General features: G+C 42.4%; 1 protein-coding gene across 20 annotated transcripts in view; it reads right to left on the bottom strand.

Moving 5' to 3' along the window:
- DENND1A (DENN domain containing 1A) overlaps positions 1-17637 on the bottom strand; it is a 542971-nt gene that overhangs the window by 190368 nt on the left and 334966 nt on the right. For all 20 annotated transcript variants that reach the window (XR_010148858.1, XM_009457264.5, XM_054659070.2 and 17 more), the window contains one exon: positions 11789-11890. Coding sequence is in view for 19 of the 20 variants with exons in the window: in XM_009457264.5 (XP_009455539.1) it covers positions 11789-11890 (102 nt within the window). In the remaining variant the exon portion in view is untranslated. The remainder of the gene's footprint in view (positions 1-11788; positions 11891-17637) is intronic.

Here is a 17637-nt window from a genome sequence, read left to right as displayed (position 1 = left end):
AACAGAACAGTTCCTTCACCACAAAAGGTTGGTTGGTGCCCCTTGGCAGTCAGGCCCTGCCTCCTCCATCCCAGCCCAAGGCAACCACTGATCTGCTTTCAGCCACTATAGACTAGCTTTCTCTCTTCTATTTTTACATACATGAAATCCTACAGTGCTGTGTGTCTGGTTTCTTTTGCTCAGTGTGAATTAAGATTCATTCATGTTGCTTGGTGTATCAAACGTTTGTTACTACAGAATACTGAGTAAATACATAAACATAAGGGATATAATACATTGTTTATTTATCCATCTACCACTTGATAGACATTTCGGTTACTTTCAGTTATTGTTCTCTATGAATACAGCTGCCATAAACATTCATGTACAAGCCTGTTTGGATATAGTTTCATTTCTCTTGGGTGAATAGCCAGGTGTGGGATTGTTGGGTTGTGTGGTAGGCGTAAGTTTAACTTCATGAGATATTGACAAACTGTTTTCCAAAGTGGTTGTACCGTATTATACTCCCATCAGCCGTGATGAAAGCTCCACATAAATGCTTCCACATCTTTGACAATACTTGGTGTTGCCAGTGTTTAAATAATTTTAAAGTCAGGTTTATTGAGGTATGATTTACATACCTTAAGATTCACCATCTTTAGTGAATAGTTCTAAGAATTTTGAAAGATACATGCAGTCATATATCTATCACCACAATCAAGATACAGACGATCCATCATCCCCCAAATTTCCCTTGTTCCACTTTTAGTCCTGGCAACCACTCAGCTGTTTCTAGCTTTATAGTTTTGCCTGTTCCAGAATATAAAATAAATGGATTCTGTCACTTCTAATGTATTTGAGATTCATCCATTTTGTGGAACAGATCAGTGGTTAGTTTCTTCTTCCTGATTGTGGAGTAGCCTTCTATTTTATGGGTATACCACTGATTGTTTTTATATTAACCAGTTGGGGGACGTCTGTATTGTTTCTGGTTTGGGTTGCTAAAAACATACACATACATACATTTTCCTTTTCTTGGGCAAATACCTAGGTGTGGGATCGCCTGGTCATACAGTAAACATATGTTTAAAATATACATCTATAAGAAATTCAGCCTTTTAATTTTAGCTGTACCAGTGGGTATGCAGTAGAACCTTGTTGTGACATTAATTTGTACCCTCATGACTAACGATGCGGAGTATCTTTTCATGTGCGTATTGGCTATTTTAATATCTTTTTGTGATGTGTTTCTTCAAATATTTTACCCATTTTAATTGAGCTATCTTCTTGCTATTGAGTTTCGGAATTTTTAAATATATTTTGGATAAAAGTCCTTTTTTAGGTATAAGTGTTAAGAATATTTTATCTCATTTTGTCTGTGGCTTGCCTCTTCATTTTTTAAATGATGCTTTTGGGGAGCATAAGTTTTTACCTTTCATGACGTCCAATTTATCACTTTTTTATTTATGATGTGTGCTTTTTATGTCCTAAGAAATTTTGCCTACCCCCAATTCATGAGGATTCCCCTCTCATATTTTTTTTCTAGTCATTTGATTGTTTTTGCTTCTATTTTTAGGTCTATAATCTATTTTGAGCTAATATTTGCATGAGGTAAAAGTCAAGGCTTCTTTTTTTTCCATATAGATATCCAGTTGTTCCAGCACATTTGTTGGAAAAAAAGATCCCTCTTCTTTCCCTTTTGAATTACTTTGGCATATTTGTTGAAAAATCAATTGACCACTTATGTGTAGGTCTAATTCTGGACTCTTAATTTTGTTCTATTGATTTATATGTCTTTCTACACTGTCTTGATTACTGTAACTTTATAGTGAGTCTTGCAAACAGGTAATATAAGTCCTACAACTTTGTTCTTCTCTTTCAACATTGTTTTGGCTATTCTAGATCTCTTGCATATTCATATACATTTTAGAATCAGCTTGTGAAGTTTACCAAAAAGAAAGCCATCTGGAATTTGGGTTGGGATTATATTGAATCTATAGATCAATTTAGGGAAAATTAACATCTTAAAAATATTGAGTAAAAAAATATTGAGTCTTCCAATCCAAAACATGGAATAGCTCTCCATTTATTTAGGTCTTTTAAATTTTTTTTCAGAAATGTTTCATAGCTTTCAGGATACAAATTTTCAACATATTTTCTTAAATTTATTCCTAAGTATTTTGTGTTTTGTATGCTATTTTAAATGGTACTTTAAAAAATCTCATTTTCAATTGCTTGTTACTAGTATATAGAAATACATTTGATTTTTGTATACTGACTTTATCCTGCACCCTTGCTAAATTCATTTATGAGACTCCTTAGAATTTTCCATATACGCGATCAAGTTGTCTGAATAAAGAGAATTTCACTTCTTTCTAATCATTAAGGCTTTACCTCTTTTCCCTGTCTTAGTGAACTGGTGGGAACCTCCAGTACAATGTTGAATAGAAATAAGAAGAGCAGATACCTTTTTTTCATTCTCAGGGGGAAAGAAATCAGTCTTTCCCCATTAAGTATGATGTGAGCTGTAGGTCTTTTCTAGATGCTCTCTATCACAGTGAGAATACTTCATTTTCTAGGAGTTCTTATCATGAATACTGCCGAATTTTTCCTAAAATTTTTTTTCATATATCTTATTATTTTCCTTTTCATTTTACTGATATAATAGATTACATGGTTTTTCAAATATTTAGCCAACCTGTATTCACATCTTTTAAAAAGGTTATTATCCTTTTTTATATATTGCTGGATTCAATTTGATAATATATTGTTAAAGATTTTTGCATCTATATTGGTCTGTAGTTTCCTTTTTTTTTTTTTTTTTTTTGTAAATTATTTATCTGATTTTCAAGTTGGGGTAAAGCTGACCTCATAAAATAAGATGAGACATCTTCCTTTTACTTCTGTTTTTTGAAAAAGTTGGTGATAAGATTGTATTAGTTCTTCTTAAATATATGATAGAATTCACCAGGGAGGCTTTCTGGGCCTAGGGTTTTCTTTGTGGGAAAGTTTTACAGATTTAATTCTTTAATAGAAATAGTGCCATTTTTCTATTTCTTCTTGAGTCACTTTCTGTAATTCAAGGAATTTGTTCATTTTACCTAATTTGTCAAAATTGTAGACATAAAGTTATTCATAATACTCCCTTCTTTTTCTAAAATGAACTTTCATTTTGAAATATTTTTAGATTTACAGAAAAGTTACAAAGATAGTACAAAGAGGACCCATATTCTCCTTACCCAGTTTCAGTTTCCCCTAAACAGGGGTGTTGAAGGGAGAGAATGCAGTCATGGGTTCTTAGTTTGTTTCTGGTTGGGCCGGCAAGGCCTCTTCCTCATCCCTCTTTTCCACTTATCACTAGAGAGAGAAACTAAAAGCTATGGCTTTGGGCTGCTAAAAGCCTAAAACAAAACAGAACAGCCACAACAACAAAGTGGGGTGGGTTGGACAAGCTTGCATATCTTAGATTACCACCACACATTTGTCAAAACTAAGAAACTAACAATAGCACATTAGTATTAACTAAACTCCAGACTTTATTGTGATTTCATCAGTTTTCCATTCATGCCATTTTTCTATCCCAAGATCCAATCCAGGATCCCACATTGCATTTAGTTGTCACGTCTCCTTAGTCTCCTCTGGTTTAGAACAGTTTGTCTTTCCTTTGTTATGACCTTGACAGTTGTGAGAAATGCTGGTCAGATATTTTGTAGAACAGCAGTCCCACAACATTTTTGGCACCAGGGACCAGTTTCATGGAAGACAATCTTTTCATGGACTGCTGGGGGTGGTGGAGAGGTGCAAGGGAGGATGGTTTTGGGATGAAACTCTTCCACCTCAGATCATCAGGCATTAGATTCTCATAAGGAGCACACAACCTACATCCCTTGCATACAAAGTTCACAACAGGGTTCACGGTCCTTTGAGAATCCAATGCCGCTGCTGATCTGACAGGAGGTAGAGTGCTCAGGTGGTCATGCTCACTCGCTGCTCACCTCCTACTGTATGGCTGGGTTCTGAACAGGCCATGAACTGGCACCAATCCACAGCCCAGGGGTTGGAGACCCCTGTTGCAGAATGTTCCCAAATTTGAATTTCTCAGAAGTCTCTGCATGATTAGAGTGGATTTTTGGAAAGAATACCACAGAAGTGAAATATCCTCATTATATCACATCAGTGGTTATATGATATCCACATGACATCACTGGTGATGTTAAAATTGATCGTTTGGTTAAGGTAGTGTCTGCCAGTTTCTCCACTAAAGTTACTCTTTTTCTCTTTACACACACAGTTTTTTAGGAATAAATACATTCTAGCCCACACCCAAGTAGGGGCAAGGAGCGATTAAGCCCCTTCTGGACAGGACAGTATTTACAAATATTATTTGGTATACTTGTATAAGGATGATTTGTTTCTCTGCCCAACTCTCTTTTGATCAGCATTTGGCTGGTATATCTTTTTTATCCTTTTACTTTTCATCTATTTGACTCTTCATATTTAAAGTAGAATTCTTACAGAAATTATACAATTGGGTCTTGCTTTTTTATATAATAACCTCCGTAAATTGGAGTGTCTAGACAATGTATGTTTAATGTAAAAACCAACATAGTTGAATAAATCTATCATCTTGCTAACTTTTCTATTTGTTCCATCTGTTGTCATGTTTACTCTTTCCCCACAAAATGTTTTGGACCTTCAATACTGGCTTATTAGCTATATATCTCTGTCTTATTTTTTCCTCCCTTAGTGGCCCTTGTAAAGTTTACAACATAAATCTCTAACTTAATACAGTCTACCTTCAAATAATATTATGCCAGTTTTTGTATACAGGTAACATAACAACCTTTAAACAGAATACTTCTATTCTCCACCCCCTACTGGTATTATTATCAGCAGAATACCTCCACTGGTATTATTTTTACTTGAAATACTCAATTAACTTTTTTAGAAATTACAAATGAGAAAGTAAATTTCTTACATGTATCCATATATTTACTATCTGTGGTTCTCTCTTCACTTCCTTACAATTCAGATTTCCCTATAATATCATTTTTCCCCACTGAAGAACTTCTTTTGTAGTGCAGGTCTGCTGACAATGATTTCTCCAATTTTGTATCTGTTTTAAAAAGTCCTAGTTTTGCCTTTTTTTTTTTTGAGATGGATACTAGCTCTGTTTCCCAGGCTGGAGTGCAGTGGGGCAGCCTCGGCTCACTGAAACCTCTGCCTCCTGGGTTCAAGCGATTCTGCCACCTCAGCCTCCTGAGTAGCTGGGATTACAGGCACCCGCCATCATGACTGGCTAATTTTTGTAGAGACGGGGTTTCACCATGTTGGCCAGGCTGGTCTTGAACTCCTGACCTCAGGTGATCCACCTGCCTCAGTGCTTTCATTTTTGAGGGATATTTTCACTGGATATAGAATTCTGGGTTGATAAAAATTATCTTTCATTACTTTAAAAATGTCATTCCATTGTCTTCTGCCTTAAATGGTCTCTGGCAATAAGTCTGCTAGAATTACTTCTCATACCTTTTTCTCTCTGGCTAATTTAAGCTTTTCTTGGTTTTGAGCAATTAATCAAAATGTATCTTTGTGTGGTTTTGTTTGGGTCCATTGTGTTTCAGGTTTATTGAGCTTGGAGCTCTGAGTATAATTTCATCAAAATTGAAAAAAAATCAGCTATAATCTTTTAAAATATTTTTTCTGTCTTTCCTCACCTTCCTTACCTTCTGGGACTCCAGTTGCAAGTATGTTAGCCCTCTTGATATTATGCTATAGGATCACTGAGTTTTGTTAACTTTTTCCAGTCTTTTTTCTTTCTTGGCTTCATATTGAGGAGTTTTTATTGCTATATCTTCAAATTCACTGATGTTTTATTCAGTGGTATCTCATATCCTCTTAATCCCATAAGTGATTTTTTTTTCATTCTAGGTGTATTTTTTGCTTATAGATGTTCCCTTTCATTTTTAAATATCTTCCATTTCTCCCTTCATTTAATCAGGTCTTCCTTTAAATTCATGAACATATTTATAGTCTTCATAAAATCTACTTTAAAGTCTTTATCTGCTAGTTCTATCATATCTGTCACTTCTGAGTCTGTTTCTATTGACTAATTTTCCTCTTGTTAGGGGTGACATTTTCCTCATTCTCAACATGTCTTGCACTTTTAAAATAAGATGTTAGATACTGTGAATGTTATGTTATCGAATATTGGATTGTGTTGCCTTCTTTTAAAGAGGGTTGAAGTTTATTTTGACACAAGGTTAGATTTCTTGCACATCAGATTGATCTTTTAAAGACTTCTTTAAAAAGAAATAGGCTTGTTTAAAACTTTTTATCGAAGTTTAACATACACACATAAAAATGCACACACCACTGGTGCTCAGCTTGACGAATTCACCCCCATGTAACTGGCACTCAGATTAAAATCCAGCACATTTTAGGACCCCTAAAGCCCTCTCTTGTGCCTCTCAAAGCTTAATTTTAAGCTCTTTCAGGGCAGGGCTAAAATGATCTTTATAGCTAATTTAGATGTACTATCAAGTCATGCCCTACTGGTGTCTCTTATCATTGTCCTGAATGACCAACAAGATCTCTGACTCTGGTTGGTCAGAACCTGCAGGATTCCTAGACTTGTGTGAGCTCTGAGAACTGTTCATCTTATAGTTTCCTGTCAGGAGTTTTACCCTACATATGGGCAGATTAGTCTTCAGCAGGTTTGTCAATTCAGGTTTCTGGAGCTCTTCAGCTGAGTAGCTCCCTCCTATCTGATACTCTCACTTGCAAATGTAAACCATCTCCCCTTCAAACTGTTCTTTAATCTTTCAGCTCCCCAAGACTGTTGTGCTTTGCTGGGGATTCCCCTTCTAGTACCAATATCCAGAAAATGCCTCAAGGCAGAAAGCCAGTGGGATAGTAGGCCTCACCTCACTGGCTTCCTTTCACTCAGGGATAACAATCTTGTCTTGTCTGTTGTCCAACATGTGAAAACAGCTGTTTTCATATTTGTCCAGAGTTTTAAATTGTGGGAGGATTAATCCAGTTCCAATTATTCTATCATGGCTGGAGAGCAGTGGCACAATCACAGCTCACTGCAAACTTGAATTCTTGGCCTCAAGCAATTCTTCTGCCTCAGACTCCCAAAATGCTGGGATTATAGGCATGAGCCACCATGTCTGGCCCCAAGCCTCTTTTAATAAAGTTTCCAGCATAGATGCCATGTTTTACAAGATTTCATCTACCATAATAACCCAATCCATATGTGCCTTCCATCCTTCCATCTATCTATTCAGTGGCTGCTAGATTCTTGGAAAACAAAGATGAATAAAACTCAATTACTGCTACCCCAAAAAACTGACAAGTAAAAGGGAAATGGGCAATAAATCAGTACAATTACACAAGGTACACAAGGGGCTGTGGGGACATAGAGAAAGATATGGTCAAATCTACGTGAAGGTCAGAAAAGATTCTGTGTGTGTTTGTGTGTGTGTGTGTGTGTGCATGTGTTTGTGTGTGTGTGTGATTAAATACTTGAGAGCAGGTCTTGAAGAATGAGTGAGAGATTAATAGATGAGGTAAGACACTGGGACAAAAGAAATGCTGCATACAAAGTATGAACTTATGAAACAACATGTAAATTTGGGACAACCATTAACAGTTCTAAAAACCTACAGTACAGAGTTTAAAGCAGGGAGGAGAGAGAACTACAGCTATGGAGAAACAAAAACAGGGGGGTATCATGAAGGAGGGCTGAATGCCCTGTGGATCATAATTCACATCCATAATTCATCATCATCAGCTACTGTCGATTGTGCTGATAGGATATGTGTTTTAAATATATTATATATATTACATTTAATTCTCAAACAACCTTATGTTGAAATTAAGTCTTAGAGAGCTTAAGTAATTTTGCCCAAGATCACACGGACATGAAGTGAGGAAGCCAGGATGTGAAAACAGGTCTGTTTGATTTCAAAGCCAACAAAGGGAAGTTGTCTTGAATCTCTAGGTAATGGGAAGTTATAGGAGAATTTTTTTGTCCTTAAATGTTTTTTTGAAAAATTACATTCACTGATGGAATAGTTTTAGTTAGGTGGGAAATGGAGTTTATGTTTTTAGAAAGGTCACTCTGGGGCATGAGGCGGAAAGATTGGAGGGATGAGGCTGGAGTCAGATGAGCCAGTTTTGAGTCTGCTGGTAATAATGCAGGAGGGAAATAAAAGCTTAGATTAGGTGGTGTTTAGGAGGGATGAGGAAGAGGATGTGGATTTACCAAATGTTTAAGAAGCAGAATCTGTCAGAGTAAACACACAACTTTGGCCAAAGGGGAGATTTTAAGGTCAACGATGGATAGGCTGATACACTAAAATTACCAGGTCCTATGCCAAATGCAGGGGACACAAAGACAGGCAGGGCACAATTTCTCCTCTTGATAGCTCATGTAGCATCACAGAATCAAAGCTGTGAATTCCATTGAAATACAATAAATACCTTACAGACCACATCTCCCCCCATTACAATCTTCAGAATCCTTAATGAGTATAGAGGCCCAAGCTGGAAACCACTGCTGTAGAACATTCTCAACCCTGTTACAAACCAGCTTGCATATAGGAGGTCCCATTTGTGCACGCTGAGACTGTCAGGACATAGAGGTTATTAACTGTCCTCCAATCTTGCCTATAATTATCAGCAACAATTTTATTAAAAACAAATGCAGGTACCATTTCTTGAATGCTGACAACATGCAAGCACTGTGCCAAGCATTTGATAATCATTACCATAGCTGTTCGCCATAATAATCCTCAGAGCAAGCCTGGTACTCCTCTTTAATGTGGAAAACTGAGGCTCAAAGAGGGAAAATAACTCACCCAAGTTACTTTGGTTCCCTGAGGCTACCTCATTTTGTCATTTAAAAGGCATCTTGGAATTTGCCATCTTCAGAAAGACTCCATTATCCTCCCCAAAATTTTGTTACTCTCTCTCTCCTGGGCCCTTCTGTGCCCGACTCCTATTTCCCCGTGGTCTCTATTATGCTATACTGTAATAGATATGTAATTGACATATCTGTTTCCTTTACTGACATACAATCTTTGAAGATCTGCTTTCTCTTTGCTGCTCAGTGCCAGCACAGGGTCAGAGCAGTGCAGGTGGGACCAGTAAGTCCACTCCATGGTTTCTGAGCTGCCAGTCACTCATCTCATGCTGCCCCAGGGCCCTTGGCCATTTCCTGCACCTAACAGACCTCAGGTTCACTTCCCACATTCACTAGGCATTTGCCTGGTCCACGCCTGAGATATCCATGGCTTCAAGAGGTGCTTGTCCACTGAAAGGAAACAGGGATGGGAGCCTCAGATTCCTTGGACCAAAAGAACTCAAATTATAGCTAGTAGGCCCTAAGGTACCAACCATGTACTACCCTGTCCTGACATGATTCTCACACCTCACAGGTCCTCACGCCTGTCTGACACTTTAAATTTTCCTAAGTTCTGTCATCTCTTGCTGCCTCAGAGGGAGGCGGGATACACAGAGTAGAAGCAGCACAGACTGGGGGTCCAATCTCAGCTGTGCCCCTAATCACTTACAGGATTTCAGGCAAGGCACGTGCTCTCTGAGGTTCTCTCCTCTCTGTAGAAAGGAGAGATCACCTGTTCCAAAGGGCTACAACACTAACTGTCATTCAGGATGAATGACATCCTAAACGCAGAAGACACCTAGTAGGGCAGAGGGGCCATGTGGGCTCTGCAGACCCACGGGGTTGAGTTCATGCCTTGGCTCCTCCTCTCTCTAGCTCTGTGGGTCAAGCGGGAGTAAGGAAAAGACCATCCTCAGAGTGGCATGAAGAGTAAATGAGAGGTCAATGACGGGAGCTCAGTGCAGTGAGCCAGTGAATGGCAGCCATCGTTGAATTATAAGTGGAGCACTGCTGTAGGGCACAAATGACTCCCCCAAAATCTCACAGTGAGTTAGGTGGAGAGAAGTTTGAAATCCTGTTACGGCTGGGCACAGTGGCTCATGCTTGTAATCCCAGCACTTAGGGAGGCTGAGATGGGCAGATTGCTTGAGCCCAGGAGTATGAGACCAGTCTGAGCAACACAGCAAGACTCCATCTCTACAAAACGTAGCTGGGTGTGGTGGCATGTGCCTACAGTCCCAGCCACTTGGGAGGCTGAGGTAGGAGGATCAGTTGAGCCCAGGAGGCAGAGGCTGCAGTGAGCTAAGATAGTGCCACTGCACTCCAGCCTGCGTGACAGAGCCAGACACTGTTTCAAAAAAAAAAAAAGAAAGAAATTCTCCTGCAAGACTTCATCAACTAATAGCAATCCTTTCAGAACAGCTACCCACAGGGTGCCACTGGGCCTTCTGGCAGTGATGGTGCACCAATGCCCACCAGGTAAAACACTTTCCCGACCAGGACACATACGAGCACCACATAGCCAGGAACAACAACCTGTTTCACTCTGGAAGTCAGGATAACTCTATAGATCTTTTTGCAGGCAGAGCTACGGAGGCCAAAGCAGAAACAGCAAAACCACACTTGCCGGTGAGGCCCAATCCTCACTGGCATGGACAAGGGGAGAATGGGTCTACCTCACACAGCTGCCTACAGGGCAGCTCCAAGTAGCAACAGAAGACAGGTGTATAGGCAGATGTTAGCATGGCAAATGTGGCAGCCAGCTACTTTTTGCTCAATAGAACCCACATTCTGTGTAGACCTGAGGCAACAAAGTGCGATGCGGAGGGTGCACAGCCACACTGACAGCACTGCCACCCGATACTCTACCATGTTCTAGATGGTCTAGGAAAAAAATGTAGGTTTGAAGTACCCCAAATTGTTCACACTGAAAACCCCGCCAGCTGCCTTCTGTGGTGTTACTTGGAGGGAGCTGCCCTGATCTCTAGAGGTGGCAACGTGCTGGGGAGAGGTGGCGAGACCCTCAGACTCCCACAGGAAGAGGAGAGGTCTGGACACTAAGGTCACTTCACAGTCTTTCTGATGAAAGTTCAAGTCAAAATAGACTCAAGAAATAAACCATCTTCTTTCTTTTTTTTTTTTTTTTTTTTGAGATGGAGTCTTGCTCTGTCACCCAGACTGGAGTGCAGTGGCACGATCTCAGCTCACTGCAACCGCTGCCTCCTGGGTTCAAGCAATTCTCCTGCCTCAGTCTCCTGAGTAGCTGGGACTACAGGCACATGCCACCACGCTCAGTTAATTTTTTGTATTTTTAGTAGAGACTGTGTTTCACCATGTTAGCCAGGATGGTCTCACTTTCCTGACCTCATGATCTGCCCGCCTTGGCCTCCCAAAGTGCTGGGATTACAGGTGTGAGCCACTGTGCCCGGCCATTTCTTTTTTATTTTTTTGAGATGGAGTCTCGCTCTGTCACCCAGGCTGGAGTGCAGTGGCGCAATCTCAGCTCAATGCAACCTCCACCTCCTGGGTTCAAGTGATTCTCCTGCCTCAGCTCCCGAGTAGCTGGGATTACAGGCATGTACCACCATGCCTGGCTAATTTTTGTATTTTTAGTAGAAACAGGGTTTCACCATGTTGCCCAGGCTGGTCTCGAACTCCTGACCTCAGGTGATCCACCCGCCTCGGCCTCCCAAAGTGCTGGGATTACAGGTGTGAGCCACCATGCCTGGCCACCTTCCAACTTTCTACACTGAGACAAAGGTTTCAATGGAGAAACAAACTGCAGTTCTCAGGTCACAGGAAAACCCTCGCTATTTCCCCTCCTTCCCCATTCCCCAAAGTCACGTTCATTTCCTTTGCAGGAGCTCACAGAAGTGAGATCCTCGCGAGCTCATTACCTACCACGTCGTTTGGGAGGCTCTGGAGGTCATCGAAGGGGGTTTCCAGGGTGTTGGTGTCCACATTCAGGATCACGACATCATCCAGGGCCATGTTTCTGACTTTCTGCAAGGAGAAAAAAATCCACAAGAGAAGGTCATTGAGGTGCCATCAAGACACACTTCCCCTGCCTTCTGTGGGGAAGAGGCATAGAGAAGAAAAGTGACATTTGACAAAGTCTTACTCTGCAGCAGGCCCAATGGTAGGAGGTTCACATTTGTTAGCTCACTGAACTCTCATAAAATCTCTGTGAGCTTGCATGATTATCCCCAAGTCCCAGGAGTGAAAAGGGTTCACAGAGGCTCAGTAACATGCCCCAGGTCACACAGCCAGAAAGTAAGAGGAATCATTACACCCCATCATCATTTTTCCCCTATATATTTAACAGACGCTGAGGTCAAAGCTCTGGCCCCAGGAATGCTGATATACGGCTATGTTCTTATGATATCCCCATTCAATCCAACCCCCTAATTTAACAAAGGCTACTTGCCCATCTCTCTTTTGGATCCTGTCATTCTTGGGTATGGAATATTGTGTGTGGCCTACTGTTAACACTTCCCTTAAACGCCAAGTAGGAAGGTCACACTTTCAATTTGGTTCCATTTTCCACAGATATCCAGCTAGTAATGGCTCAGAAGCTCTGGCCATAAGCCATTATTCTACTGGCACAGTAATAGAAAAGATGAGGGAAACTCATGCCTACAAGGTTTTCATGCTTGGTGACAGGAGAAGGGATGAACGGACAATATGGAGAAAAAAAGAATCCTGCCCCCAATCTGGCAGCAATTCCCCATAGCCTATGTGAGTCCAAGACAGGGTGTAGCCTGAGTTTTAAATTTTTAATCACACTATTTATCCGCTACTAAGATCCATCTTTGTGTTTCTCCTGCCTACTCTCCACTCCAGGTCCCATTCAATCCTCCTTCCCCATCACATATCAAGCGTATTCCTTTTGAGTCAGAGGCATTAGAACTATTGTCTTTATTTTATTTTGCGTAGAAAGAGCCTATCATTTGCTGTCTAAACTGGGATACATTTGGATGTGAAAGACCTCATCTTACACCAGGGCAACAGGCACACGATGGGACCTGTGGTCACTGCATATAAAGGATCAATTCCATTACTGGTCAACCTCTGAGCATGCTGCATGTGGCTGCGCAGATATGCATTCCTCAGATGCCAACCACCTAAGCTAGGACTGAAATCTGCCAACTCACGTGCCTGCCGAGTGGCACTAGTCGGGGAATGGGGGCAGATGCCTTTTCCTAATTCACCCCAGAGCATGGTGTAGGCTGGCAACAGAGGCAGACATCCAATGGCTGCTCAAGCTCCAGTTTCCAATGCCCTGGAAATGGACAAGTAGCATATACTAGAAGCTTCCTAGCTCTTGCTCTGTGCTTTACTCACCTTATTTCATTTAATTCTTATCAACCCCTGTGAAGTGGATGTTATTGCCCTCAATGTTTGAAACTTGAGGAAGATGAGGTTCAGAGCACTGAGGTAAGAGGCAGAGGCAACCACAGGCCTGGCTGCCTCCCCAGGCCATGCTCTGTGCACTGCACCATCCACCTCCTCATTGTCAGACACCCGCAGGGAGACTGACCTCCGCACAGCCCTTGTCACTCTGAGCCCCAGCACCTCTCTGCCTGCCTGCCTCCCCTGCTGGGGTGTGGGCTCCTTCAGGGGCTCATCTGTGGCTCACCACTGCAAAATAACCAGCCCCTGACAACATGACTGGCACCTGGTAAGTGCACACTAATACTGGTTGACATTCACTCTCTTAAACCACAGCCTCTAGGGCAGAACTGGTACCTAAGTAAATATTTCAAGATTCTTCCCAGCAGGAGGGTGGAGCCACACTGGTCACAAGCCTCGTAGGGATGAAGAAACACTCCCAGGCAGCAGAATCCCAGAACCTTTCCACTTAACACCATCAGAGCCTCCAACTCCTTCTGCTATCCACTAACTTCTCCACGCCTCTGGGGCTCGTCCATAAACCTATCCATCAATTCCTAAACATAGTTTACTAAGTGCTTACTATGGGCTGAGAACCACAGAGGAGGGACACAATTGCCAATGTAGGAGTTTATTCTTTCCTCCAAACCCCAACACCCATTATTACCTGCTGCCTTATTTATAGGGTAAAAAGATATCAGCGAATGTACAACTTTGATTGTATTAGGTTAGTGCAAAAGTAATTGCAGTTTTTACCAAAGTAATGGCAAAGAATGTACTTTTGCACCAACCTAATGATACAAAAAACGAGTTCGTATTTTACAGCGCTTTTGTTATATGAAGCACAATCTCCATTTTACACATGAGAATGCTGAGATTCACAGGGGATTGTCCAGGACTCTCTAGCTGCCTCACTCTGCAACCCAACAGGTTAAATGCCCAGCAGTGTGCTAGCAGGAAGGTACAAAAACAGCATCAATGGCCCTCTTTTTCACTGATGTCACACTTCAGGCTCACACAGCACTGCCACACAGATGCTTTCATTCCATCAATGGGGCTGGAGGTGAGATACCATTATCCCCATTTCAGAGATGAGTAACTGAGGCTCCAAGAAGTAGCTTGCCCAAGGTTATGTGTCTATTAAGTGGCTGCGTCTGTAAAATTAAAATGCTAACTGTGGCCACCCTGCTTCTCTCACTTCCCCTAGGGCTGCTGTGATGAGAGCAAACACACCCACAATGCTGGCCACACAGTAGGATGTAATAAATCGTGGCTATTATTACTACTTTTTAATACACACAATAGCCACAGCCAGTCTGGAAGGCTGCAGTGGCAATGGCCCGAGGGCAAAAATCCTTGGGGCCCCTTCTTGCTTGGTCTCTCACTTCAAAGGCTATGCACAGTCACAGGAAACAGAATCAGAGAAGGAGTCACAACATCCTGGAGGACGTGATGCCTCCAGGACACAGCAGAGGACCGTGCACCCCAGAATCAACTACTTTGCCTCATCTGACCTTCCAAATAGTCCCAAACAGAAGGGAGCAGGAGATGATGGCCATTGGAGAGAAGCCTCCAGGGCTGAATGGCCCCATGAATGGGATGTTGATTCTGGACCAGAATCAGGCCTTGTTTCTGTGCTCCCATTGGGCCCCAGTGGCACAGACCAGCCCTTGTAGGCTCTCCACGGCTGGGCTGGAATAGGCTTTTGATTTCTTCCCACTCCTGGCTGGAGGACTTGCCGGTTAAGCTCTGTGGAGTGTTTACTTTTTCAACAATGGCAGCAGGCTGAAGAATAGGAAAAAACCTGGCCCCTTTTTCTAACTTAGCAGGCCAGGGTCCCCTTAGTAACCAAAATGCCCCAAGCACCAGGCTCCAGGCAGGAGCTGGGACGGCACAGTTTCCTCTTGAAGGACAATGCTGCCCTCCTGGTGGCAAGGCCTCTTCCAAAAGGGCTGGCGTGGACTCAAGGGCCTTCCTGAAGCTCACTGTTCCCAAGGAAAGAATTGGAGCCCAGCTCGCTGGACAGTGCCCGGTCCCCCAAAGGATCAAGGCAACTAGGGGAATGAAGAAAGGCAAGAAAAACTCAAACTGGGGGTAGGGACAGGAAGCGCGGATGAGAAGAAAGCCAGACCGTCGCCAGGTGCCAGTGCCTCTCATCTTAACCATGCCATCAGTCAGGGACACTAGCATCTCCGCATGGGAACAAAGTGGGGGCGCAGAGAGGTCAAACAAGCTGCCGAAAGTCAGAGCTAGGAAGCAGCAGTCAACTTTTGAACACAGTCTTATTGCAGGATCTGGCCATCAGCCCGCAATGCAACGGGGCTCTCTCTTTGTTCCCAGGTGGATCGGCAGGTTGAGAAATAATAGACACACACGAGATAGTGAAAGCTGGGTCCAGGGGGGTCACCACCTTCTGGTCCTGCGGTGCCAACAATGCACTGGATATACCAGCATTTATTATTAAGTTTAGTGAAGGCGGGGGTAGGTTAGTGAGGTATTTAGGGTCATTTGATTATGAGGTGAGATGGTCACATGGGGATGAAGTAATTCTTTAACATAGCATTTGTATGTAGAAGTACAGAGCATAACTGAGTGGCTCAGTATATAGAGTTCACAGAGATAAGAATTTACAATATAGTGTGTGCATCAGTAATTTCTAACAGAGCCTTAAAACAGAAACACAATCTTTCCATAACCTATGATTAGCAAAATATTAATCAGCAGTAACAATTGCAACAAAAGCTGGTTACAAACAATCCATGGAAACAGGACGTGAAGCTAGACAACCAGTTAGACCAGAAATTCTCAGAAGGGAGTATGCCCTAACCCTAAAGAGGCCTAGAAGAGCCGTGGCAAGATGAGGGCATTTATAGCCCTAACTTATCCATATGGACAGGCGTCCCCCCATGCATCCGTTTATAGGCTCTCCACAAGGGTCGTATTCCATTCCCAGAGCTATGAACATCTTGGTGATGTGAAACCTCCCTGACTGCACGTCCATTCATAGGTTCTCTGCAGGGGGAAGCACATCACACACTGTTGGCTCATTTTGGCAGTCCAACCTGGCATTGTCTTTACACAATCCTGCATGCAATTTTGTATTTACAATAATCAGGAGCATTTCATCTTTTATTCTGTAGCAATAGTTTCAGGGGGTCTCCCTAAACAGTCTGACCCCAGAGCTGACTTTCTTCTGAAGATACCCCTAATCCGATCGCTCAGACATCAGAATGAGTACCTAACTGTTCAGGACACATGGTTATATCAACATGCTCAGAGTCTGCTTTCTCTTACATAAAATACTACTTTCCTTTTTATCATAAAAAATAGGATGGGCATGGTGGCTCACACCTGTAATCCCAGCACTTTGGGAGGCCGAGGTGAGCGGATCACCAGAGGTCAGGAGTTCGAGACCAGCCTGACCAATGGAGAAACCCCATCTCTACTAAAAATACAAAATTAGCCGGGCATGGTGTTACATTCCTGTAATCCCAGCTACTCGGGAGGCTGAGGCAGGAGAATTACTTGAACCTGGGAGGTGGAGGTTGCAGTGAGCCGAGATTCAGCCATTGCACTCCAGCACTCCAGCTTGGACAACAAGAGTGAAACTCTGTCTCAAAAAAAAAAAAAAAAAAAAATTATAAATGCCTACTATTAAAAAATGGGAAAGGCCGGCCACGATGGCTCACGTTTGTAATCTCAGCACTTTGGGAGGCTGAGGCGGGTGGATCACCTGAGGTCAGGAGTTCGAGACCAGCCTAGACAACATGGCGAAACCCTGTCTCTACTAAAAATACAAAAAATTAGCCGGGTGTGGTGGCGGGTGCCTGTAATCCCAGCTACTTGGGAGGCTGAGGAAGGAGAATTGCTTGGACCTGGGAGGCGGAGGTTGCAGAGAGCTGAGATTGCACCATTGCACTCCAGCCTGGGTGACAAGAGTGAAACTCCATCTCAAAAAAAAAAAGGGGGGGGGGAAAGAAAAAAGTTTAAAGAAGAAAATTACAGTTATCCCAGTCCCTCCATTTGGAGACAATGTTTTGGTCTATTTCCTTCCATATTCTCCCTTCCTACGTGTTAAAGCAAAGTTGAAATAATTCTTTTTTTTTTTTTTTTTTTTTTTTGAGATGGAGTCTCGCTCTGTTGCCAGGCTGGAGTGCAGTGGCATGATCTTGGCTCACTGCAACCTCTGCCTCCTGGGTTCAAGCTATTCTTATGCCTCCGCCTCCTGAGTAGCTGGGATTACAGGCGCACGCCACCATACCCAGCTAATTTTTTTATTTTTACTAGAGATGGGGTTTCACCATGTTGGCCAAAGTGGTCTTGATCTCCTGATCTCGTGATCCACCCACCTCGGCCTC

This window comes from Pan troglodytes, chromosome 11 (genome assembly GCF_028858775.2).
Source record: "Pan troglodytes isolate AG18354 chromosome 11, NHGRI_mPanTro3-v2.0_pri, whole genome shotgun sequence".
NCBI lineage: Eukaryota > Metazoa > Chordata > Mammalia > Primates > Hominidae > Pan > Pan troglodytes.
Note: the sequence above shows the minus strand (reverse complement) of the source record. Positions and strands in the feature narration are given on the sequence as shown.